We start from the raw sequence: 25,381 nt of genomic DNA, 5'->3' as shown, positions 1-25,381 counted from the left end.
TTTCAATCCTCTCATACACCTGTGAAAGCTGGACAATGAAAAGGAAGACCGAAAAAGAATTGACATCTTAGAATTATGATGTTGGCGAAAAATATTGAATATACCATGGACTGCCAGAAGAATGAACAAATCTGTCTTGGAAGAAGTACAGCCAGAATGCTCCGTAGAAGCAAGGATGGCGAGACTTCCTCTCACATACTTTGGACATGTTATCAGGAGGGATCAGTCCCTGGAGAAGGACATCATGCTTGCTGAAGTAGAGGGTCAGTAAAAAAGAGGTAGATCCTCAAGATGGATTGATAGTGGCTGCAACAATTGGGCTCAAGCATAACCATTGTGAGGATGGTGCAAAACTGGGCAGTGTTTTGTTCTGTTGTAGTTTGGGTCGCTATGAGTGGAGACTGACTCAGGGCACCTCACAACACAATCAATTGGAAGATTGGCGTTTGGAACCCACCAGGGGGAGAAAGAGGTGGCAGTCTCTTCTAGTAAAGATTACAGCCTTAGAACCCCTATGGGGCAGTTCTACTCAATCCCACAGGATCATTATGAGTCAGAATTGACCTGACGGCAATAGGTTTGCTTTTTTCTTTTCTTTCTTTCTTCTTTTTTAATCTTTGTGCGTCCAATTTTTCTCCCCCTGGTGGGGCAGTGGTTAAGAGCTGCTAACCAAAAGGTCAGCAGTTTGAATCCACCAGCCGCTATTTGGAAACCCTATGGGGCAGCTCACCTCTGTCCTGTAGGGTCGTTATGAGTTGGAATCGACTCGAGGGCAACGGATTTATTATTTTTTATTTTTTTTGTACCCAGGTATCAAGGAGCCCTGTGGTGCAAAGGTTAAGCGCTGGCTGCTAACTGAAAGGTTGGTGGTTGAAACCCACCAGCCGCTCCGCGGGAGAAAGATGTGACAGCCTGCATCCGTAAAGATTACACCCTTGGAAACCCTATGGTGCAGTTCTACTCTGTCCTACAGGGTAGCTATGAATCGGAAATAACTCGTAGGTACTGCGGATAGGGCAGGAACTCAAACGACATAGGAACCATTCTTCTGTGGGTTTGTGTTTCTGGCTGGAGTACTTTCTTAATGCGTACTTCCTGCTGCTCTCTGAATCCCGAGGTAGCTGGTTTGTCTCTTCCTTCGGCTCGGGATGTCGGAGCCATCTCCGGAACTTGTCCCTGCGGCCACTTCCGGACCCGAAAGTTTGCTGTGCCGGGGTATGGAGGCTAGGCTGGGGCTCGGGGAATTGGGTAGGCTCAGGAGAGGTGGCATTAGAGTCCTGCCCTACGGAGCAGTGAGGGTTCAGGGCGGCGCGAAGGACTTGGGGTGTGGAATAGAGTGGCCTCCAGGGCGGTGGGCATTGGAGACGGAGAAAACCGCGAGGGAGGGCTGGGGAGAGGCTACAGCAGCCCGAGGGTGGGGTATAAGGGGAAGGGGGGAACGATGGAAAACCTGGGGAACGAATTGTTTGGACCCAAACTGACCCAGGAGCACAGGCTTGGTAATCATTTCCAAAAGGAGAGAAGGGATTGTTGCATGAAAATACAAGATAAAGTGGGATGAACGGTGGGCTCTGAGCAGAGGAATAGTCCCGAAAAGGAGGTAGGACTCGGGCTGGTGGCCGGGGAAGGTTTTTAGCCCCCAGAGGGAGGTGAACGTGCTGGAGTCGAGCGCACCAGGTTTGAGGACTGGGCTGGAGATACGAGGCAAGCCGCGCGTGCCTTCCCAGAGGCTCAGTGGAGTCTTCCTGACCTGCCTCGCTGGTCTGTTGAGGGGATTTCGCGAGGCCATGGATATTGACATGCCTAATAACCTGAAGGGAAACCCTGGTGGCGTAGGTGGTTAAGAGCTACGGTTGCTAACCGAAAGGTTGGCAGTTCGAATCCACGAGGCGCTCCTTGGAAACTATGGGGCAGTCCTACTCTGTCCTATAGGGTCGCTATGAGTCGGAATCGACTCGATGGCAACAGGTTTGGTTTGGTTGGAATGACCTGAAGAGCTAGTATAATGCAGGGTGGGGGAGTTGGGTTTTATTACCCAGTGATGCTGCAACATAAATGCCACAAGTGGGTGGCTTTAAAAAATAGAAATTTATTTTCTCACAGTCTGGAGGCAAAAAGTCCTAATCAAGGTCTCGGCCATGTTGATTTTTTTTCTTGTTGGTGGCCCCAGGTGTCCCTTGGTTCCTTGGCATGTAGATGATCCTCACATGGCCTCTGTCTTCCCCAGCTTGTGGGCGTGTCTCTGTGTTTGGCCTGCCCCTTGCATGTCTAGGAAATGATTAGTGGTTTTGTCCCTTAACCATTCCCGCAGCCACCCTGGCCAGGGCTGAGAAGCAGGGATCTCTTGTTAGATCCCTGATTTGGCCACATTCCCTCTTCATAGACTGGAATCAATCACTGTCCCTTTCTGGAACTCGGTTTCCCCATCTGTAAAATGGGATAATCAGAGCTCTCATTTCATGACGCATAGGTTTAGGGCAAACTCTAAAGATAGGAGGTTTGGGTCCACCCAAAGATGCCTTGTAGAAAGGCCTGGCAATGTACTTCCAAAAAATCAGCCATTGAAAACCCTGTGGAGCATAGTTCTACTTCACACACATGGGATGATCATGAGTTGGAAATTGTCTTAATGATAGCTGGTTACGTTGCTGTGGCTTCGTTAACATAATAAAGAAAGCCCTAATTCCAAACAGAACCGTATCCACAGGTATGATGGTTAGGATTTCAACACATATTTTAGGACACAATTCAACCACAGTTCAATCCATAAAATTCTACGCTTTGGTCCCCAAAATTCATGCCCTTCCCGTGCAAATGACATTCATCCTGTCAGAGTGGTTGTAACAGATGGTTAAGCACTCCAATACTAGCCGAAAGGCTGGTGGTTTGAACCCACCCAGAGGTGCCCCTGAAGAAGGCCTAGTGATCTGCTTCCTAAAGGTCACAGCCTTGAAAAGCCGGTGGAACTGTTCTACTCTGCACACCTGGGGTCGCCATGAGTCGGAATTCACTCAAAGGCAACTAATGACAGCTGCAGATGAGGCGAGAGAGTGAGGGCTAAGGTGTTTATTTGATAGGGAGGCTGAGGTGGGAATTCAGACCTTGAGAGAGGTGCTGTAATCCAGTCTGAGGAATAAACAGAGACGTCAGAATGGTTGGGGGAGGTAGGGGGAGAGGTGAGAAGGTGGTTGGAGAGGGGTCGGGGCCAGATTGAGAGAGGCTTTGAATGCCAAGGTCAGGGGTTTATGGTGAAGGTAGAGCCATAGGAGAGTAGCTGTTAAATCTTTCTGGAGCATGTGGACCGGTGAGGGGGCGTACAGGTAATGCCTCACCAGCTTGCACGGGATTCTAGAAGGTGGAGGAGGTTGCCAGCAGAGACAAGAGGAAGAGTTGCCAGGCAGAAGAAAGCATAAGCCTTTGCGCTTAGAGTTGTAAAAGTTCAAGGTCTGTTCAGGGGGCTGTGAAGTGCTGTGTGTGGTTGGAGCACAGGAATGAGAGACGAAGTGGAGAAGCTGGCTGGACCGCCTCAAGAGTAAAAACCAGTTGCTGTCAAGTTAGCCCTGTCTCATGGTAACTCCATGTGTGTCAGAGGAGAAGTTTGCTCAGCAGGGTTTTCAATAGCTGATTTCTTGGAAGTAGATTGCCAAGCCTTTCTTCTCAGGTGCCTCTGGGTGGGTTTGAACTACCAGCCTTTCGGTTGGTAGTCAAGTGCTTAACTATTTACGCTATCCAGGGACTCCTCATGAAGGGCCCCAAACTCCAGGCTGTGGAACTTGGGCTTGGTCCCGAGGGTCCTGGGGGGCTATGAAAAGGTTTTGAATGGTGCAGAAGCTGCATCTGATCCAGATGTAAAAAGGATCTCTCTGGGGTCAGTGTGGGCAAGGAACCAGAGGCCAGGATACTAGGGAGAAGGCTAGTATAGAGGTCCAGGTGAGAGAGGAAGGGGCCAGAGCTGGGACTTAGAGAACAGAGGGCAGTTTCATTCATTTGTTTATTCATCCATCCACCCATCCATGCATTTATTCAACGAATGTTGTATTGAGTCCTGTCTATCCATCTGGAAGCCCTGGTGGCGTAGTGGTTAAGTGCTACAGCTGCTAACCAAGAGGTCGGCAGTTCAAATCCACCAGGCGCTTCTTGGAAATCCTTTGGGCAGTTCTGCTCTGTCTATAGGGTCGCTGTGAGTCGGAATCGACTCGACAGCAGTGGGTTTGGGTTATCCACCCATCCAAACAACCAGTGTTGTATTGAGTTCCTGTTCATCTATCCATTCATTCAATCGATATTTTATTGACCCCGTTCATCCATCCATTTTTTCAACCACTGTTGTATTGAGCTCCTATTCATTCATCCATCCATCCACTCAACCAATATTTTATTGAGCCCCTATCCATCCATCCATCTGTCCATTAATTCAGTCAATATCGATTGTATTGAGTCCCATCATCCATTGATTCATTGTTTCAGCCAATGTTGTATTGAGCCCCTACCCTCTCCGGAGACCTTTGCTAGATTCTGAGGATTCAATAGTGGCCAGGAAAGACCTGGGCGGTCCCTACCTTCCTGGAGAGGGGGGAAGGCAAGACAATCAAATAGCAAATCAGTCAATAAACAAGGCCATCATGGATTGTATATAGGAGGTGAAGGAAATAAGAAGTCTGGTGAGATGTTGGGGCCTCATGTACTTGAGCTATTTTAATCAGTGAGGCCTTTTCAGAGCATCTTAGTTTCCTAGTGCTGCTATAACAGAAATACCCCAAGTGGATGGTTTTAATGAAATTTATTTTCTCACAGTTTGGGAGGCTAGAAGTCTGAATTCAGGGCACTGCCTCTAGCAGAAGGCTTTCTTTCTCCCTATGGGCTCTGGGGGAAGGTCCTTGTTTCTTTTCAGCTTCTGTTCCTGGGTTCCTTGGTGATCTTCAAGTGGCCTGATAACTGCTCTTCCCATATCTCTGCTTTCTTGCTGCTGTGCCTAATCTTTTTTTATATCTCAAAGGCGATTGGTTTAAGACACACCCTACACTGATAATGGAGTCATTAACAAAGAAAACTTATTTCCAAATGGGATTGTGTCCACAGGAATTAAGAAAAACCCTTTGACTTCAAGTCTGTTCTGACTCTTAAGGTGTTCTTGGCTGTAACCTTTACTGGAGCAGATCACCAGGTCTTTCTCCCCTGGAGTGGCTGGCCTTTTGGCTAGTAGTTGATTGTGACACCCAGGGACTCCTAGGAATGTATGCATGTGTATATATATATATATATATATATATATATATATATATATATATATATATGTGTGTGTATATATATAGTTGTTGTTAGGTACCATCAACTGAATTCCAACTCATAGCAACCCTATACGACAGAGTAGAACTGCCCCACAGGGTTTCCTAGACTGTAATCTTTACAGGAGCAGAACAGCAGGTCTTTCTCCATGGAGCTGCTGGGTGGGTTCGAACCGCCAACCTTCTGGTTAGCAGCTGAGTGCTTTAACCACTGCATTACCAGGGCTCCTATATCCACAGGTGTAGGGTTAGGATTCGTAACACATATTTTGGGAGGACACAATTCAGTCCTTAATACTGAGGAAGTGTTATTTGATCTGGGTCCTGAGTGGCCAGAAAAAATCTATCCTTGTGAGGGGCTGCAAGGGAACATTCCAGAGAGGGGAGCAGCAAGTGCAGAGGCCCTTGGGATGAGAGAGGTTGGGGGGACAAGGATAGGGAAGGTAACACTGCAGCTAAATTACGGTGAAGGGTGAGGTGGGGGGAGCCTGGGGCCGGTCCATACACAGCCCTAAGAGCATTTTGGAATTTTCCCCTAAGAGCATTGTGGAGGGTTTTCAGTCAGGGGTTATGGTTCTCTGGGTATTTGAACACTGCTCACTTGGATTGCCACAGGGGGACGGAGCTGGGGGATGCCAAGGGGTGGGTGGAGACCAAGGGGTAGCATTGTGGTAAGGTGGGGATCAACAGTGGTGGCTTGCACTAGGGTGGCAGTGAGGGCTGCCACACCCCACCGGACCCAGTGGCAGGAGTGGCTCTGAGGGGCACAAGTTGGATTCCAAAAACAGAGGTGGAAAAAGCCAGGTTGATCAGATCTAGGTTTATTAGTGAGCTTACAGACAAAGGTCGGCACCAAGGTTTTCACGACGGACAGCAAAGTGCCAAGAGTCATCCAGGTAGAGGTCTGAGCAGGACAGTGTGGAGTGTGTGTTTGTATACTTAGTGCTTACATACAAGCATACATGCAGGGGAACCAGGAAAAAACATCTCAAATCTATGATGGAAGGAGCCCTGAGTGCACAATGGTTAAGCGCTCGGCTGCTAACCAAAAGGTTGGCGGTTTGAACCCACCATCAGCTCAGTGGGAGAGAGACTTGGTGATGCCTCCATAAAGATTACAGCCTTGGAAACCCTATGGGGCAGTTCTCTGTCTTATAGGGTCCTATGAGTCAGAATTAAACTCGTTGGCACACAGTTTTTTCTAACTGGCCTTGGGTGGTGCAAATGGTTAAATACTCGACTATAACTGAAAGATGGGTGGTTTGAACCTACCCAGAGATGCCTTGGAAGACAGGACTGGTGGTCAGCTTCCCAAAGATCACAGCCTTGGAAATCCTATGGTGCAGTTCTGACTCTGCACACATGGGTCGCCACGAATTGGAATCGACTCGACGGCAACTAACAACAACAACAGCAAGAATCTGTGATGGATAGGGTAGTTTTAGTACTAGTTAATGGATTCCAGTTGATGTTACTATGAAGTTAGGTGTTGGATGTTTCTTCCTGGCCCAGGTCACTGCCTGGTAAGGTACTCTGGTCTCCCCCAGAGTCCTCTGCAGGCAGGACCCGTCTTGTATTGTTCACAGCCCTCACAAGGGTGTGGGAGGTTAGAGATTAGTGTGAGATGTGTGCAAACATCACTTTGCAGAAGGAGGTCCCATTCTGCTCTGCCACGTAAAAATGTGTGACCCTGGACAAATCCCTTGGTCTCCCTGAGTGTTGGCATCCTTGTCTGTAAAATAAGAATCCTCATGGCACTTAAGGTTCTTGGTGGTGCAAACAGTTTGCACTTGACTACTAACTGAAAGGTTGCCAGTTTGAACCCACCCAGTGATGCCATGGAGGAAAGACCTGGAGATCTACTTCCCTAAAGATCACAGCCTTGGAAACCCTATGGGTCAGTTCTACTCTGACACACATGGGGTTGCCAGGAGTTGGAATTTAGTTTTTTTGCCTCTAGTTATGTGAGTCTGAGACTCAAGTGAGGAATCCAGGCAGGAGACAGATTGAGTAGTTGCCTGTGTAAACCAGTGACTCACATCTGGGGGTGAGGGGACATTTTCAGTTGTTATGACTTGGAGGGGGCTGCTACTGACATCCAGTGAGGGGAGTTCAGGGATGCTGCTAAACATCCTACAATGCACAGGCCAGCCCCCACCACAAAGAATGATCCAACTGCAAGTGTCACTAGTGCTGAGGTCGGGAAACCCTGGTGTAGACAGAGGGTATAGTTGAAGTTATACGCATAGTGACCCAGAGAGCAGAAAGAAAACCAAAACCAAATCTGTTGCCATTGAGTCGATTCCGACTCACAGGATCTCCATGTAACAGAGTAGAACTGCCGCTTAGGGTTTCCTAGGCTGTAATCTTTATGGGTACAGATCACCAGATCTTTCTCCCGTAGAGCCGTTGGGTGGGTTTGAACCGCCAGCCTTTGGGTTAGCAGCCAAGCGCTTAAGCACTGCACCACCAGGGCTCCTTGGGAGTAGTAGGAAGAGAGGGCACAAACTCAGATGCATTAAATGTGCAGCAGGTGCCCCTGGGGTGTAAAGTCAGGGGAGCCAGCCGCAACCCCTTTACACCAGGCACGCCCGCTCCTCTTTACCACAGCCTCTGCTCCCCGTCCATAAAGTTACTAAAGAAGCAGCAGCTCTAAGGACACACCGTCCAACAGACGTATAACATGTGCCATATGTGTAATTGTGAATGTTCTAGTAGGCATGTTAAACAGTGAAAAGAAACAGATGAAATTAGTTTAAATAATATACTAAACTAAGATTCCTGGGTGGCACAGTTTGCACTTAGCTACTAATTGTGAAGGTTGGCAGTTGCAACCCACCCAGTGGCACCATGGAAAAAAGCCTGGTGATCTGCTTCTGTAAATATTACAGCCAAGAAAACCAAGTGGGGCAGTTAAATTCTCACACATGGGGTCTCCTAAGCCGCAAATCCACACCAAAAACAAAATCAACCACAAATAATATACCTAACTTAATCTAGTATATACAAAATGTTATTTCAAAACTTAGCCAAAGAGATAGTTTACATTCTCTTTTTTCGTACTAAGTCTTTGAAATCTGTTAAGTATTTTACACTTGTTAGTTGCCATCAAGTTGATTCTAACTTGTGGCGACCAAAGAAACCAAACCGGTTGCCATCTAATTGATCCCAACTCGTGGCATCTCCATGTGTTACAGAGTAGAACTGTGCTCCATAGGGTTTTCTTGGCTGTGATCTTTACAGAATCATATTGCCAGGACTTTGATCCATGGCACTGCTGGGTGGGTTGAACTGCCAGCCTTTAGGTTAGTAGTTGATCGTAAACTGTGCCACCCAGGGACCTTTTACACAGGCCATCGCAATTCAGAGCAGCCACAGGTCAAATGCTCGATAGCCACATGTGCCCAGCACCTACCCTTTTGGACAGCCCGCGTCTAGGGGATCTTTAATTTTAGCCTTAAGTCCGAGTTGTTGGGTCACATGGGAGTGTCCTGAAAAAGACAGATGCTTTCTCAGTTCTAGCCACATCTAGAGATTTTTTTCAAATTTTAGCTTTTGCATGCATTTTTCTGGCTTTTAAAATGTTGTCCAGTAATTCAGAAACATTAAGAAATACCTTGTGATCCAAACTAAATGTAACTGTGAGCACTGCTTGGCCCCCTCCAGTTGCAGTGGGGTTGAGTGTGGTCTACTGTGCTGTCCATGTGGTGGCCACTGTAGCTGTTTGGATTTAAATTAAGCAAAATAAAATAAAATTAAGAAGGCTGTTCCTCAGGGGCAGTAGCCACATTTCACGTGTGCAGTGGTTTACTGACTAGTGGTGGTCTTGTTTAAAGTGCATGGATCGTAAAACATTTCCATCATTATGTAAAGTGGTTAGTTGTCCCTGGAGTCGGCACCCACTCATGGCAACGCTATATATAACAGAATGAAATGTTGCCTGGTTCTGCACCATCTTTGATCGTTGGTACACTCAAGTTCATTGTTTCAGCTATTGTGTATTTTGAGTGCCTTCCAGCACTATACTGGACAGTATTCTGTCATGATTAATAAGGTTTTTTATTGGCTAATTTTCAGAAGTAAGTTGCCAGGCCTTTCTTCCTAGTCTTAGCCTGGAAGTTATGCTGAAACTGGCCCACCACAGGTGATCCTGGTGGTATTTGAAACACCTTGGCATGCTGACAGCTGTAGCTCATGCTTCCTCTGGGCCCTGAGACTGGGTGCTACAATAACCTCTTCCCTCCCCTGCTCCCAGCTGCCCCTCAGGTGATGCTGCTGCCTCCCCGGCCGTCTACCCTTCGTTCCTCTCCGGAGGCCATGGACCCTCCGCCCACCCTCCAGTCCTCCCCGGAAGCCATGGACCCGCCGCCCTCGCAGGTTGACCCTACATCCCCGCAGGTTGACACATCACCCGCTGCGTCCTCCCCGCCGCACTACTACCTGCTTATCGACACGCACGGTGTGCCCTACAAGTACACGGCGCAGCGGAAGGAGGGGAGGAGGCCGCTGGTGGAGGAGCCCGCCCCCGGCGATGGGGAAGAGGAGGGCCGCAGTTGCCCCTGCCACGAGTGCGGCCGCATATGCAGCTCTCCCATGCAGCTGCAGGGCCACCTCTTGACGCACTCCATGGTCAGGCCCTTCACGTGTGACACCTGTGACCGGGCCTTCAAGCGCTCCAGCGACCTGGCGCGCCACCGGCGCATGGCGCACAACACTGTGCGCCGCACCGGCACCGACCGCCCCTATGTCTGCCCATACTGCCCGCGTCGCTTCCAGGACACTGCAACGCTGGCGGAGCATGTGCCCACGCACTAGGGGCCTGCAGGGGCCGCTGATGCCAGTTTCCCCATCTGCCCCACAGGAGTATTCTGCCCACAGCGTTTGGTGCTTTGAGACATCAAGACAAGGCCACTGCTGCTCCTTGGGCCTCAGTTTCCCCATCTGCCCGATGGAGAATATCACACTTTCCCCACCCCTTTATCTGACAATGTGTGGTGTTGTCTGGGCCTCAGTTTCCCCATCTGCCCGATGGAGAGTATTATACCTTCCCCACCTCCGTGTAGCAATGTCTGGTCTTTTCTGGGTCCCATTGTCCCCAACTGCCCTGTGGGAAGAGTAACACCTTTCCCACCCCTCTCTCTGGCAGTGTGTAGAGTTGTCTGGGCCTCAGTTTCCCTATCTGCCCCATGGGAAGTATCACTCCTTCCCATCCCTCTACCTGGCAACATCTGCCTTTTCCTGGGCCTCAGTTTCCCTCTCAGTGGGAAGTATCTCCTTCCCCACCTCTCTATCTAGCAATGTCTGGGCCTTTGTTTCCCCATTGGTTCAGCTGGCAGAACTCTCCCTTCTCCCTGTGTGGTTGGGTCACTTTGAGCGGGTGGGTATGCCCCAATGGAAAGTGGATAAACCCGGGTGTGCCTTGTTGTGGGACTTTGGGCAAAAAGATTCAACCTGGTCTGTTAAGTGCTGTCCAGACTCACAGCTATCCTATGTACAACAGAATGAAACACTGCCCAGTTCTGCACCACCCTCACAATCCTTGCTATGTTTGAGCCCATTGTTGCAGCCACTGTGTCATTTCCATCCCGTTGAGGGTCTTCCTCTTTTTCCATGACCCTCTAGGAAGCATGATGTCTTTCTCCAGGGAGTGGTCCCTCTTGATAACATGTCCGAAGTAGTGAGAGGAACTCTTGCCATCCTGGCAATCCATGGTATAGGCAATGTTGTTTGCCAACACCATAATTCAAAAGTGTCAGTTTTTCAGTCTTCCTTATTCATTGTCTAGCTTTTGCATGCATATGAGGTGATTGAAAATAGCATGGTGTGTGTTAGGCACACCTGTCCTCAAGGTGACGTCTTTGCTTTTTAACACTTTAGGGGGATCTTTTGTGGTAGATTTGCGATACCCGGCCTAGCGTCCGTTAATTGGTCATTCTCTGTCGACACACTGTTCCAAACGGGGTTGGAAGACAGGCTTCTTTTGTGGGTGTTAGCGCCCCTCTGCACCCTTTCCCCGCGGGGGCCAAGAAAGGCGGGCCGTGGGAGTGGCCAATACGGTAGCGTGGCGGAACCTTCCTGCGGGGCGTGCGCGTTCCCGGCCGGCGCCCTTTCCCAGGGACGCCGCAGCCCCCCGCGCCCCCCGTCCCGCGTCCCCAGCGCCGCCGGCCCGGAGCCTCCCGGAAGTCTCGGCTCCGCCGCCTCCGGCGCTCGCCTGGGGAAGCCCCGGCCGCCGGGACCTCGGCTCCCTCCTCCGGACTCAGGAGGCCGCCGCACCGGGTACGGGGGCCGGGAAGGAGGGAGGAGCCGGCTTGCGGACAGCAGCGAGGTCGGGCAGGGCCGGGGGAGTGGTGGGGGCGGGGAACGAGACACGAGAAGTAGAGAGGCCAGGGCTCTTTGTAGAAGCCGGGGCAGAGGAGGGGTCCCTGCGGGGTGCAGCGGGAAGAAGGATGGAGGAGGCCCTGGGATTTGAAGGAGAGGAGCAGAGGGGGCATTACGGGAGAAGAGAAAAAGAGAACAAGGTGGAGGGGCCGTGCTGTGTTTAACGGGGAGGAGTGGGGCCCGAAAATGTAAAGAGAAGAGGCAAAATAAAGATTGGAGACTGAATATATAAAGGAAGGAGGGTTTGGGAGGTAGAGTGGGAAAGCAGATCCAGAGGGCCTGCTAAGTAAGAGTAACGGAAAGTTGTGCCCTGGGGGGCAGAGAGAAAAAATAAGAGTGTCAGTGGCTTATACGTAGGGGCGGGGGAAGAGGCATTTGGAGGGATATAGCAGATAGCAAGGTCCTGGGACACTGGGGTATAGAGAAGGAAGACAGTGGCGGTGTCTTACTGATGTGTAGATGAAATAGAGACGGGTTGCAAAGTGGGAAGAGGATGGAGAGACCTCGAAGTGTCAAGTGTAGGAACAGAATAGAGGAGCACTGAGTGAAAAGTGGGGAATTGGGTTAGTGGGGCTCAGAAGATGTGCCTAGAGTAAATAAGGCCACAGATGTTTGTAGTGATGGCGCGGGAAGGTGTAGATGGAGAGGCTGTCTGGACATGTAATGGGCATGGCGATCTGGGAGGGCCTGGAGGCGGGGTATGCAGGCTGATGTAGTGGTCCTGGGGAGAGAATGCTGGGCGCTGGGGAAGAAAAGGAAGTTCTGGAGGCAGAAGAGCCTTCGGGCATGAAGGGGTCGTGAAGATGTATAAAAGGGAAACAGATTTAGGGAATTGAATGTTGCCTGGTAGGGGAGGGATAGAGGAAGGATGACAACTTGGGGGCTGAGAGGAGGATCTAAGAGGAAGAGCAGGATGGGGCCGGGATGTGCCGAGCCCAGCTTGAGACGTCCTAGAGTCCACTTGATGGAACTCAAAGATCTGGAGAGTTTCTTTTTGAAGGAGTGGTAGGTCTTGGCACAGAGGTTTAACAAGCCGTGAGGATGAGGACACTTAGGGAAACGGGCGATTGTAACTTCTCTCCCTTCCGCCGCCCCCAGCTGCCGCTCCAGATGCTGCTGCTCCCGCCGCGGCCGCCCCACCCTCGGTCCTCCTCTCCGGAGGCCATGGACCCACCGCCCCCCAAGACTCCCCCCTTCCCCAAGGCGGAAGGCCCCTCGTCCACCCCTGCTTCGGTGGCAGGGTCCCGACCCCCGCGGCTTGGCCGCCACCTGCTCATCGACGCCAACGGGGTCCCCTACACGTACACGGTGCAGCTGGAGGAGGAACCCCGGGGCCCGCCCCAACGCGAGACGCCCCCAGGAGAGCCGGGCCCTCGCAAGGGCTACAGCTGCCCGGAGTGCGCTCGTGTCTTTGCCAGCCCTCTGCGGCTGCAGAGCCACCGCGTGTCGCACTCGGACCTCAAGCCCTTCACTTGCGGAGCCTGCGGAAAGGCCTTCAAGCGCTCCAGCCACCTGTCGCGGCACCGTGCCACGCACCGTGCGCGCGCCGGCCCGCCGCACACCTGTCCACTCTGCCCCCGCCGCTTCCAGGACGCTGCGGAGCTGGCCCAGCACGTGCGCCTCCACTAAACCCGAGGCGCTGGAGACTGGGTATGCGGTGCCCCTCTCCGGGCCACCATGTCTGTCCCACACAGCGCCATTCCCACACACACTCCCTAGCTCTACTGAGGTTACTGCCCTACCCTGGGCCTCAGTTTCCCCAACTTTCCAAAGGGAGAAGCATCATTCATTCCCCCCGCCCCACTCTTTCCCAGCTGTGTGATGTAGACTGAGTCGTTGCCCCTCCCTGGGCCTGCAAAATGGGTAGAGTGGAGGAAAGGCAGAGGAGAGAACACCGGTCTGGGCTCTGGTTGGGCGGTTCTGTGTGTGAGTCTTCGCAAGTGACAAAACCTCTCTGAGCCTTGGTTTCCTGATTTGCGAAGTGGTGAACGGCGGTCGTTCAGGTGGAAGAGATGACAAAAGAGCACGGGCACCGTCAGGTTCTTTTCTGTATCTCCCCCTTCCGCCAGCTACCCCCACCCTCTGCTCAATAAACATTCCGCACACCATTTTCTGGTTCGGATTTGTGTCTGTGTGTTGGGGATAAGGGGAAGCTGGGGGAACCCTAAGCACTTGGGAACCTCCCTCTCGGCGTGTGTTTCCGGCCGGAGCCAATTCTCGAACTCCCTGGCGCCCCGCCCCCTTCGCCCTCCCTGGACCCTCTTCTTTCTACGCCCCCCCCCGGCCTTCTCTCCCCTCACCTGGCGCCGCCAGCTCCTGGGGGACACCCAGAGACCCCGCTCCGCCGCCACCTGCAACCACGAGGTTATCCCGGGGCCGTTCCGGAATCGCCCGGATCGGAGAGGCAGCTGCACCCGGTACGGGGGCCGGGAGGAGGGCGGGAGCGGGCTTTAGAGAGGGGTGGGGCGGGGCCTGGGGGGCACCTGTGCGCCGGGCGGGGTGGGGCCGGCACCTGGAGAGGTGCTTCTGGGGGCTTGGATGGAAAGGCTCAGGAGAGGCCCGCGGGCTGGCTTGGGGGTGGATCCCTAGAAAGCGCTGGGACTTAGAAAGCTGGGAGGTGGATGGGTGTGGGTTAGAAAACCTGTAGGACGAGGGGAGGGAAGACACGCAGAACTATTGAGGGAGGTGGCTAGAGGGCGGGTTACGACCCCTGGGTCCTAACGTTGTAGCCGGATTGAGAAGGTTTAGGGATCTATAGAAGAGGGTAGTAAAGGCTTCTCGGGGTGGAGCATGTAGGGGTCCGGGGGATTTGGGAGAAGGAGACCTGGAGATCTATCGGGTGGAGCATAGAGACGCCCGAGGGGTGGCTAGAGTGGAGGCACCTGAGGAGGTTGCCGAGGGGGGAGGATCGAGGGGTACAGAGATCGCGTTGAGTACAGAGGGGCCGTGGAGCGTAGAGGTTAGGAGACTTAGAGGTTTTCAAAAGAGAAACTCTAGGAGCCAAATAAGGAGTTCTGGTGGTGCAGTGGTTAAGCGAAACGAAAGGTCAGCGGTGCAAACCCACCAGCTGTTCCGCGAGAGAAAGATGTGACAGTTGGATTCCATAAAGAATACAGCCTTGGAAACCCTATGGGGCAGTTCTGCTCTATCCTTTTGGGTCGCTATGAGTCGGAATCAACTGGACGGCAACAGTTTTGTTTGGTTTAAGAGCCAAATAGAGGACAGTAGAGTCCAGGGGTGGGTAGAAGACTAGAGCAGGGAGTTTGAGGGGAGGAGGATGCAGAAATTCTGGTCGGAGGTATATAGAGGCTGAGCTTCCCCCTTCTATGTAACCTTCTCTTCTCTCCACTGCACCAGGCCTCAGCTACCGCTCCGGATGCTGGTGCTGCCACTCCCCTGCCCCCAGCCCCAGGCGCTTCTCTCCCTTGAGGCCATGGAGGCACCGCCCCCTCGGATAGGCCGGTCCCCAGAGCCAGGGCCATCCTCTTCCACGGGTTCTCCCCAGACCTCTCCCCCTCAGCGACCCAACCACTACCTGCTCATTGACACCCAGGGTGTCCCCTACACCGTGCTAGTGGACGAGGAATCGCAGAGAGGGTCCGGGGCTGAGGGGGCTGCCGCCCAGAAAAAGTGCTACAGCTGTCCCGTGTGCTCGCGAGTCTTCGAGTACATGTCTTACCTCCAGCGACACAGCATCACCCACTCGGAAGTGAAGCCGTTTGAATGTGATACCTGCGGGAAAGCCTTCAAGAGGGCCAGCCACTTGACGCGGCATCACTCCATCCACCGGGCGGGGGGCGGGCGGCCCCATGGCTGCCCCCTTTGCCCCCGCCGCTTCAGGGAGGCGGGTGAGCTGGCTCAGCATAGCCGGGTACACTCGGGAGAGCGCCCGTTCCAGTGCCCACACTGCCCGCGCCGCTTTATGGAGCAGAACACGCTGCAGAAGCACACGCGTTGGAAGCATCCCTGAGCTGGGCTGGTGACGATGCCCCAGGTCCCATGTACTCCCGTGGCCCTCAGATACCTGAATACAAAAGCAGATCAACCTTCTCTTGGAGGCTCCGCCCCGCCGGAAGGAGGGGCCACACGCTATCTTTGGGTCCTCCACAAGTTTCTGGGGTATGATGGGATCAAACTTCACAGACACAGGGTGGAGGCCTCTGGCCTCAAACACAGGAGATACGCGGTGGGTTAGTCCTGACAGGAGGGGTGTGTGTGCAGTGTGTGCAAATCCTCTGCGACTGGGGGCGACCAGTAAATCTGCACCGTCTTCCTGGGGCCTCCATTCAGATGTTGGGGGAGTGGGCCCCAGACCCGTGTCCCACTCCCAGCCAGGGCCTGAGACTGGACAACCAATAAACACGGTTCCCACTTTGAGCACTTGGAGTTGGTCTTTGACAAGGGTACAGCCCCAAAGCAGGGAGACTTCAGAAAGTCCTTCACTGGCTTTGGGCCTCAGTGTGCCTGGCTGGGGAATGGGAAGGTTGGCCTTCTGGCGCTGGTTTTAAGTCTGGAGTCTGCTCCTTATGACCTATGCCTTGTAGGCAGATGGTTTTCAAACTTTTGTTTGTTAGCCAAAATCCACAGTAAGAAACACATTTTGTGTGGCAACATGGTATACCCAAATCTCCCAGTCAATTCCAACTCATGGTGACCTCATGCGTTGCAGAGCAGAACTGCTCCACAGGGCTTTCAATGGCTGATTTTTCAGAAGTAGATCGCCAGGCCTTACTTCTGAGTCCCCTCTGGATAGACTTGAACCTCTAACATTTCAGTTAACAGCTGAGCACTTAGCTGTTTGCACCACCCAGAGACTTGTAACATGGTATACCAAAAAAATCAACCAGTTGCCTTGGAGTTGATTCCAACTCATAGCGACCTTATAGGACAGAGTAGAACTGCCCCATAGAGTTTCCAAGGAGTGGCTGGTGGATTTGAACTGCGGACCTTTTGGTTACCAGCTGACCAATTAATACAGATACACAAAATATATGTGAAACAGAAGTTCCTTTAACAACAGGTATGTTACTACGTGCAGGGCACTCTGATACTTTTTAATGTACTAATGTAAATTGCTGATTCCCACTATATTGAATTCTCCGCCCATGAACCGGTAGTTTGAAAAACACTGATCTAGGGCAGGAGGCTCCCCTTGGACTTTTTGATCTGGCTGCAATATATCTGTAAAGTGAGGGAGCAGGGAGGAGGAGTGTGGTCACAACTTTCTATGTGGCACAAACATTTAGAGTCTCCCCCTGCAAACATTTACATTCTCTTTCCCTCATGCTCTCATAAGGGCTGGTAAATTCCAGAACATGGATACTAATGAAGACCAGAGAATGAGACGCAGGTGGAATTGTGCTGCAAGCGTAATAAATAGCTGCCTTCTTCATTAATTTTCCTTGCATGTCCATTCTGTGCCAGGCATTGTGCTGGGCCTCACTTCTATCTTCCGACCTCCTTTTGAGCAGAAGAACAAATCTGCTCCCCACACTCCAGATAAGGAAAGAGCCTCCTAGGGGCTGTGTTCACCCCCCCACCGTCTGACCTCAAATAATGCTAACGGTGCTCCTATCTTGAGTCTTTTCTATGGCCAGGCTGAGCAATTTTCCGTGTTTTGTATCACTGCATTCTCACAGCAAGCCTAAAAGGGATTATACTCTCTCCACTTTACAGGTGAGTAAACGGAAACTGGGGAGGAAAAAGGAGCGGCCTGGATTGAAATCTAGGTCTGAATGTTCCAAAGCCAACTCTTAATCGGTAACGTAGGGGGCAGGGAGTGTTCCCGGCACCTACTGCCGGTGAGAGGGGTCACCCCCATTTCCCGCCTGATCCTGAGCCCCACACCCCTAAAATGACTCCCCGTGAGAGTTAAAGGAGCAGGTTGTTTGGGGGGGGGGGTGGTCCGCACCATTCAATTCTAGGGCTAGGTAAAAGGGGGTTCTCCTCTCTGCCACAACTTTCCTGGCTGTCTTATCTATTCGCCTGCCTTCCCCGGGGTACAACTCGGCGCGTCGCCACCACCCACCCGGGGGACCCGCGAGCCGCACCAGCTCCCCGGGAGATGGGAATTTTGCCACGCTCCCTGCTCCGGCCTCCGGACGGGAGGGAGATAGGGGCAAGGGGCTGTCGCGCAAGTGCGGGCCCGGCCTCCCGCGAAGGCGGCGGGCCTCTCACGGGCCGGGGACTCGTGGAGGGGGCGGTGCCGGCTGGCCAGTACCGGACGAAGTCCAGCGTTTCTCCCCGCTGCGCCGCCCGGCCCTAGATGAGCCTTCCCGCTACCCCTCCCACGCGCGGATGGGTGGGCGCTTCTTGCGCCCCGTGACACTTTGCAGACGCTCCCCGGCGCCGGGCATGGGCGCCGCCGTTGGTCCCTGGGCCGGACTCCGCGCGTGGGTGGGTGAGCGCGGGGGGACCCTGGCCCCTCGAACCCGGGGCATCGCGGGCGGGAGGTGGCCGCGTCCGCGCCCCCATCTGGCCCCTGCCTTCATGGGGACCCCTGTCCACCGTCACTCCCCCTCCCACCCGCGGGACAAAGGGCGGGGGCGGGGGGCGCACCCCCACGCGTGACCTCGCGCACCGCGCACGCGACCGGGCCCCCTACGGCGGAGGGGGCCCTGCTTGCCCACGCGCTTGCGGGGGAGGGGCGTGGGGGCACCACTCGTGGGCTGGACCCCTACTCTCTGAACCTGGAAGTTGGGGCAGTTTCCCCCTTGCACCACTCACCGAGGTGGCCCGCGATGAGGGGCCTTACCGTTCAGGCCGGGGTATCCCTGCTCTGTAGACCCCATGAGGATCCAAGAAATTTAGGGCCGTAGACTGTCTTCCTTCAACACTGTAATTTAAGTGCCCAGCCCATTTCACCCCCAGGACCTAGATGTCCGGGCCCCTGGCCCCCTTCTCCCTCAGACTCAGAAGCTCGGACCTCCAGCCTCCCCTTCCCTCAGACCCAGGAGTCCCCCCACTCCTCCCTCAGACCCAGGAATCCTGACCCCCAGCCCCTCTTCCTTCAGACCCGAAGTCTCGGCCTCCCCAGCTGCACCCTCAGGACTCCTTGCTTACCTGTAAAGAGTTGAGGCCCCAGGCCTCCATCCAGGTTCCTCCACCTCTGGCTGCTGTTTCTGTCCAGTGCGCCTGAGGTGCTCAGCTGCCAGCTGTGCGGTCTGCTACAAGCCCTGCCATGAGTGACCGAAACAGCCAGTGGAGGACAAGTGAGGAGCCGGGGTCCCCTTCCCCACCCTCGGTCTCCACGCATGCCTGCCCGCGCACCCGCCCCTGCCCTTTGCCCTCCCTGGGGCTGCTGCAGTTGGGGGGCTTGTCCAAAGTGCCTGGGGACTTGTGTAGAGTGTGACTCCTGGGCCTCTCCTCTGCAGTGAAGACAGACGATGAGGCCTTGGATATCTCCATTCCCTTCGACCAGCCACCCCACCTAGACTCACAGATCTTTTACAGTCTGAGCCCCTCTCGGGGGAGCTTTGAGGGTGAGCCGGGGGCGGGGGCGGGGGTGTGGAGGGACTGGAACCCGCCGGGCTGCCGGCCCCGCCCCCCGGAGTCCTGGGGAGTCGCCGGCACCCCCCCCTCCTCCCGCGTCCCTAGAGCCACCGGAGGCTGCGTCAGCGGCCCTGGCCCTGATGAATGGTGTCAAGGCCCAGCTGCACATGGCCCTGGAGAGGAACTCGTGGCTGCAGAAGCGCATTGAGGACCTGGAGGAGGAGAGGGATTTCTTGCGGTGCCAGCTGGACAAGTTCATATCCTCTGCCCGCATGGACGCAGGTAAGGGGAGCTGCTATGATCTGGTCCCCTGCCCTGCCCCACCCTTGGGTGCCCAGCTCTCCTACACTCGAAGCCCCACCCTTTGGGGCTTGACCCTGTCTGCTACTCCCCTGTGCATTTCGGGGACCCCCAGGCCATGCTTCTCTGCCTGCCTGATGTTCAAGTTTTCTTATTCTCACATACCAGGATTCAATTTCCAGCCAATGCACTTTCATGCACATCCACCATGTGTCTGTCAGTGGAGGCTTGTGTGTGGCTGTGATGTTGAACAGTTTTCAGTGGAGCTTCCAGATTAAGACAGACCAGAAACAAAGGCCTGGCAATTTACATCCAAAAATCAGCCATTGAAAACCCTATGGATCACAATGGTCAGATCCTGTTTCGCGTGGGGTCGCCACGAGTTGAGGGCCAACTCAATGGCAGCTAATGACAACTATCTGTTTTCTCCATCAGTTCACCAAAGCACCCTGGCATATTCTCTCAGGACTATGGGACCTAAGAGTCCAGACTGCTCTCTCCTCGATTACTCTGGTCCCAACTCCTTAGGGGCACCTCCCTTCATGTCCTTGTCCAGGAGGCCCACTCTCATTCTCCTGGTTTCCTCTGTGTGTGTGTGGGGGGGGGCTGCCTCTTCATCTTAGCCTGGTGAGTCCAAATATCTGGCCTCCTCCTACTGTACCCCATTCCTATTTGGGTCCTCAAGGAACCTGTCTCTTTGCACACACATTGTCTGCTAAAAAGCACTAATTACTGTTGAGTCAACTTCGACTTATGGTGACCCCATGAGTGTTGGAATAGAACTGCACTCCATAGTGTCTTCAATGGCAGATTTTTTTGGAAGTAGATCGCCAGGACTTTCTTACGAAGTGCCTCTAGGTGGATTCAAACCTCCAGTCTTTCAGTTAGCAGCGAGCATGTTAACCGTTCGCACTACCCAGGGACTCCCCCTGCATGCTACCCTGACTATTCAGAGCTTCTTCCCCATCAAAGACCCTAAGCCTTTTCCCTAGCAGGTTGCTGGGGGATTTTCTTGGGGGGATCTCAGCATGTTGTCCCCCAAACCGTGCCTGCTTTCTAAGTGTCGCTAGCACATCCCTTTTCCTTGATCTGTTATAACTCATGACCCATAGCAACCCTTGGAAGGAGTTCTGGTGGTGCAAAGGTTAAACACTTGGCTGCTAACTGTAAGGTTTGAATCCACCCAGTGGCTTTGTGGAAGAAAGACCCAGCGATCTGCTCCAGCAAAAATGACGTTTAGAAATCCTATGGGACAGTTTTATTCAACTCAACGGCATTTGGGTTGATTAGGTTATAGGGTCATCAGGAGTTAGAATTGACTCGAGGGCACACAACAACAACTACAGTAACAACAACAGCAATCCTTAAGGGAGCCCTGGTGGCTGAAAGGTTAAGGATTCAGATGTCAGCAGAAAGGTTGGTATTTGGAATCCGCCTAGTGGCTACAAGGGAGAAAGACCTGGCGATCTGCTCCAGTAGAGATTAAAACAAAAACAAAAACTCACTGTTGTCCAGTCGATTCCGACTCTTAGTGACCGTATAGGACAGGGTAGAACTGCCCCATAGAGTTTCCAAAGAGCACGTGGCAGATTTGAACTGCCAACCTCTTGGTTAGCAGCTGTAGTATTTAACCGCTACGCCACCAGGGTTTCCCCAGTAAAGATTACAGATGAGAAAACCATATGGGGCAGTTCTACTCTGTCACATGGGGTTGCTATGAGTCAGAATTGAGTTGAAGGCACCCAACAACAATAACCCTTGGATCTCCAGCCCCCTTCCCTGTCTGATACTCAGGCCCTCCCCAAGGCTGAGCAGGTTGGAGCATTTCTCCCTACAGGCTCGGCCCGGCACCATACTTACACATTTGAAGACCACCCCTGTCTGCTTTTCGCATAGCCAGAGCTTCCCTTTGCCAAATCTTTAGCCCACATTTTGGAGAATCCAGCCTCTAAATACCCACCCTCTCCCTCACGTAAATCCTGATGGCATAGTGGTTAAGAGCTATGACTGCTAACCAAAAGGTTAGGTTGGCAGTTCAAACCCACCAGGTGCTCCTTGGAAACCCTATGGGGCAGTTCTACTCTGTTTTATAGGGTCACTATGAGTCGGAATCAACTTGACAACAATGAGTTTGGTTTTTTTTGGCCTCTCTCACATTCAGCCCCAGTGGGGTCTCTTGCAAGACCCCTCAAAAGCCCCCACAGTCCTGTTAACCTAACCTGTTCTCAAAGCGTGGGCTAGAGGCACATGGTTTCTAGCATCTGCACTATTGAGGACCCTGGTATCTGGGAATCCAGCCATTCTTCTGTGCTGGACCACCTCTCGCTGGAGACACCAGGTACTTAAGCTTTTGCCCCATGCTGATGGAGACCTGCAAGGTTCTGGTTCCATCCCGGTCAGTTCAGCTCTTTCCCCTGACAGCTGGTGTCAGGGGCCCCTGGTCTTCCTCAGTGGGAACCCCAGCAACGAACCTCTCTGCCCAGACCTGCCCTTTTGAGGGTCCCTGCGGAGAGCCTGGTGGAGTCCCAGCACGCCACACCCAGAGGGCTGTGGTCTCTCTCAGCACTTGCCCCCCACCCCACCTTGTCTTGCCTGCTCCCCGTGATTCTAGACCTCACTCTTCTGGGGGTCCCACCTAGATCCCTAGAAAACTCTTCCTCCGCTGTGGGAACCCCATGTTGTCACAGACCATCCCAAGGCCCCCGATGTCAGGAGCCTGCAGGCAGGCACCTGGAAACTGCTTCCACCCATGATGCCATCCCCCAAATCCCACTTCATGCAGGGGTCACAGTAAGGGCCTTAGTGTCTACTGTACCCTAGCCCTTGTTGAGGACCCCAGTTTTGGGGAGCCCAGCCTCTCCCCTGCCTGAACCTCTGGCTTCCAGGGATCCACCCAGGCCTCAGGAGCTGTGAGGGGATGCTTGGTCCCCATCCTGCCACCTGCCCTTCAGGCCCCTTCATTCATGTGTGTGTCTCTCTCTCCTCCTCTTCCCAGAGGACCACTGCCGGGTGAAGCCTGGGCCCCGGAGGGTTGAGGGGGACAGTCGGGGTGGAGCTGAGGCCTCCGACCCAGAGTCAGCGGCCTCCTCGCTCAGCGGAGGATCCGAAGAAGGCAACTCCAGCGAGAGGAAGAGGCAAAAGCAGAAGGGAGGCACAGGCCGGAGGCGCTTCAGCAAGCCCAAGGCACGGGAGAGGCAACGAGGTGAGTAGGGGGTCTGGGGTGAGTTTATGTAGGTATGAGTGTGTATACGAGCATGTGTGTATATGAAAGTATGTATGTGCACGAGTGTATTACCATGCGTGTATGTGACAGTATGTGTGTGCGTGTGCATGAGTGATATGTACGTTAGTGCGTATGTATGAGTGTATGATGTGAATGTATATATGAGTATATGTATGAGTTTATGAATGTGTGTGTGAGTGTATACGTGTATTGATAATGTATATTGAGTGTATGGAAATATGTTGGTGTGCATGTGTGTGCATACACAAGAGTATGTATGAGTGTATAAGTGTGAGAGTGTATCTCAGCATGTATATGTGTGTGGAGGGGTTTGGGTCAGGTGGGCAGGGATCTGTCCTGTGGCCTTTGCAGAGGCCGTCCCTTCTGCTCTCCATCCAGGCCTCAGTCTTCCTATCTGTAAAAGCCTGCAGCTGGTTTCATCTCCCCCAGCCTTGATGTGGCAGGTCTGGGCCCTATATCCTTTACATTCTGGTTCGCCCTGCCAGCAGGATGATGGTGGGCATGTTCTTTAACCTTCCTCAGCCTCAGTTTCCTCATGGGTAAAAAGGAGGTGGCATTAGGAGCTCCCTTGGAGGGTGGGCGAACTCACAGGAAGCCCTTGGGATAGCACATTTCGTGCCTGAGCATTCACTGTTATGTGTCATTACTGAGCTGATGGCCTGCCTTGGGGCAGGATCTTTTGGGGGGGGGGATGAGGGGGCAGCAGTCAGGAAGATAGTGGATGGTCTGGGATTAGGAGACAGGGTCTGGGGACGAAGTAACGTTTACCGAGTGCCCATGGAAAGCCTGACTCGTGGGTTTAATCCGAATCTCCGTTCCTTCCCTTTCCTCATCCTTATCTCTGGGACCTCCTCCTCCCATTTTGCACCGGTCCACCTTCTGTCTCATCTGCTTTCCCATCTCCTCTCACTCTTCCGCCTTTTTCTCCTGCTTTCTATTTTGTTTACCCATTTTCTTCTGGTTTGGGGCTCATCTGTCTCCATTTCCTTTCCTCTAAGTGTGCCTCTCAACCCATCTTTCTGTCCCATGTCTCTCTTTTCATTCCTCATGCCTGTCTGTCCCCCACATCTGTCTCTGTCCCCCCATGTCTGTGTGTCTCTTTCTATCTCTCACGTTTCTCTCCCCCATCCCTGTCTGTCCTCCACATCTGTGTCTGTCCCCCAACCCCACCCCACCTTGCAGTTAAGGATGCAGATGGTGTCCTCTGCCGCTACAAGAAGATACTGGGCACCTTCCAGAAGCTGAAGAGCATGTCTCGAGCCTTTGAGCACCACTGCGTGGACCGCAATACGGTGGCACTGACCACACCCATTGCTGAGCTACTCATCGTGGCGCCTGAGAAGCTGGCAGAGGTGGGCGAGTTCGACCCCTCCAAGGAACGCCTGCTTGAATACTCCCGCCGCTGCTTCCTGGCCCTGGATGAGGAAACGCTCAAGAAGGTGCAGGCCCTCAAGAAAAGCAAGCTGCTGTTGCCCATCACCTACCGTTTCAAGCGGTGACCGCCTGCTGCTGGGACATGCCCATGGTCCACCTGCCCTCTACCCTCAAATTCTCCCCACCCTGCTCTCCTCTGTCCTCCCCAGCCCCTGGAGCACGTGCATGAGTGGGACCTTGCTAGCCTCTGGGACTGTGTGCGTGTGAGTGGGACTCTACCCAGTCTCTAGGGGTGCATATGTGTGAGGGGGATCCTCTCCAGGAACTCAAGTACATGAGTGGGTGTTCCTCATAGGGCCTCGGTGGGACCAGGTGTGCCTCTTTCTCCTGCAGACCTCCACTCCCACATCCAGGCCGCCTGTATATAGATCTGTCCCTCTTGCCTCCCACGTTTCTAGCATCCTCCTCTTCACTGGGGCGCTCACTTAGTTGGGCTTTCAAGAGCTACTACCCGGGGTCCATTTCTGCCTTTTCCTGAACACCGGCATCTTCCTCCAACAAGAAAACCCTTCCATTTGAGCTGCACCTGCCCTGCCATCCCTGGGCCTCAGTCCTCCTGGAAAGCGGCCTTCTCGGGAGCTGACTGCGTGCCGCCCTCTCTTGCTGGGCTGGAGAGACTGTATAGACCCGTCTCCACCTCCAGCCACCCAGATAGGCTGGCACGACCCGGCCTCCCCTGCCGGGAGCTTCCCACACCCATTCCGGGCCGCCCCATCCCATGTGCCGCAGAGAATTATGCAAAGAATTTAAAGAGACGAGAAGATTTGGAATAAAGCAGGCCCAGCCTCTTGCTCGGAGGGGGACGTGGTCGGGAGGGGGTGGCTGTTGCTACGGAGACGGTGACGGGGGTGCTGGGGGTTCCAGGAAGCAGGCGGTCAGGCGGGAAATGGGGAAAGACAGGGTGTAATTAGCCCCAATTTTTTTTTTTTTTAGGCAGAGGTGGGAGGGAGAGAGGCAGCTGTGTCCTGGGGAACAGAGGGCACAGATCTCCGGAAAAGAGGAGTGAACACTGCCCCTGGGTTATTTGGGATAGAGACCGGGCGGTAGCTAGCCGGACTCCGCGACCTATCGGTAGCACAGAAGGCTACCGCGGGACCACATAATCTCAGAGCGGATGTTTCCGCCGATCCGCCAGGGGGCGGTAGTTCCAGATGACCGGTCTCCCGGAAGTGCTTTCTTAGCTACCTCCTGCGCCTGCGCGGCAGGAGAGGGCCCGCGAGCACGCTGAAGCGGTTGCTGGGACAACCAG

At 53.6% G+C, this 25,381-nt stretch overlaps 3 protein-coding genes across 9 annotated transcripts; all 3 read left to right on the top strand.

Moving 5' to 3' along the window:
- Positions 1-1,104: 1,104 nt before the first annotated feature.
- On the top strand, positions 1,105-13,765 carry LOC126085793 (zinc finger protein 580). 5 transcript variants are annotated; one of them, XM_049901478.1, is made up of 2 exons: positions 1,105-1,215; positions 9,541-11,561. In XM_049901478.1, the coding sequence occupies exons 1-2, from the start codon at positions 1,149-1,151 to the stop codon at positions 10,098-10,100; spliced, it is 627 nt and encodes a 208-aa protein (XP_049757435.1). In that variant the 5' UTR covers positions 1,105-1,148; the 3' UTR covers positions 10,101-11,561. The 5 variants fall into 5 exon arrangements, with proteins under 5 accessions (XP_049757435.1, XP_049757439.1, XP_049757437.1 ...); XM_049901482.1 differs by lacking the exon at positions 9,541-11,561 and adding an exon at positions 12,762-13,765 and having other exon boundaries at positions 1,134-1,215; XM_049901480.1 differs by lacking the exon at positions 1,105-1,215 and adding an exon at positions 12,762-13,765 and having other exon boundaries at positions 10,099-11,561.
- Positions 13,766-13,920: 155 nt separating this feature from the next.
- ZNF581 (zinc finger protein 581) lies at positions 13,921-16,040 on the top strand. 2 transcript variants are annotated; one of them, XM_049900597.1, is made up of 2 exons: positions 13,921-14,080; positions 15,021-16,040. In XM_049900597.1, the coding sequence occupies exon 2, from the start codon at positions 15,040-15,042 to the stop codon at positions 15,631-15,633; it is 594 nt and encodes a 197-aa protein (XP_049756554.1). In that variant the 5' UTR covers positions 13,921-14,080; positions 15,021-15,039; the 3' UTR covers positions 15,634-16,040. The 2 variants fall into 2 exon arrangements, with proteins under 2 accessions (XP_049756554.1, XP_049756555.1); XM_049900598.1 differs by lacking the exon at positions 13,921-14,080 and adding an exon at positions 14,136-14,183.
- Positions 16,041-17,818: 1,778 nt separating this feature from the next.
- On the top strand, positions 17,819-24,951 carry CCDC106 (coiled-coil domain containing 106). 2 transcript variants are annotated; one of them, XM_049900840.1, is made up of 6 exons: positions 17,819-18,059; positions 18,677-18,874; positions 19,037-19,144; positions 19,260-19,436; positions 22,450-22,656; positions 23,881-24,951. In XM_049900840.1, exons 2-6 carry the CDS (start codon positions 18,844-18,846, stop codon positions 24,195-24,197), a joined length of 840 nt encoding a protein of 279 aa, XP_049756797.1. In that variant the 5' UTR covers positions 17,819-18,059; positions 18,677-18,843; the 3' UTR covers positions 24,198-24,951. The 2 variants fall into 2 exon arrangements, with proteins under 2 accessions (XP_049756797.1, XP_049756798.1); XM_049900841.1 differs by having other exon boundaries at positions 17,819-18,063.
- Positions 24,952-25,381: the final 430 nt, after the last annotated feature.

This window comes from Elephas maximus, chromosome 11, assembly GCF_024166365.1.
Source record: "Elephas maximus indicus isolate mEleMax1 chromosome 11, mEleMax1 primary haplotype, whole genome shotgun sequence".
Taxonomy (NCBI): domain Eukaryota; kingdom Metazoa; phylum Chordata; class Mammalia; order Proboscidea; family Elephantidae; genus Elephas; species Elephas maximus.
This window is presented reverse-complemented; position numbering and strand designations above follow the sequence as displayed.

Bases quoted from the DNA above. Each gene is read 5' to 3' on its own strand.
- LOC126085793 (XM_049901478.1), top strand. From the start codon at position 1,149: ATGTCGGAGCCATCTCCGGAACTTGTCCCTGCGGCCACTTCCGGACCC. The intron at 1,216-9,540 runs GTATGGAGGCTA...CCCTGCTCCCAG, and splicing joins CGAAAGTTTGCTGTGCCGGG to CTGCCCCTCAGGTGATGCTG.
- ZNF581 (XM_049900597.1), top strand. From the start codon at position 15,040: ATGCTGGTGCTGCCACTCCCCTGCCCCCAGCCCCAGGCGCTTCTCTCC.
- CCDC106 (XM_049900840.1), top strand. From the start codon at position 18,844: ATGAGTGACCGAAACAGCCAGTGGAGGACAA. The intron at 19,145-19,259 runs GTGAGCCGGGGG...CCGCGTCCCTAG, and splicing joins CTCTCGGGGGAGCTTTGAGG to AGCCACCGGAGGCTGCGTCA. The intron at 22,657-23,880 runs GTGAGTAGGGGG...CCCACCTTGCAG, and splicing joins GGCACGGGAGAGGCAACGAG to TTAAGGATGCAGATGGTGTC.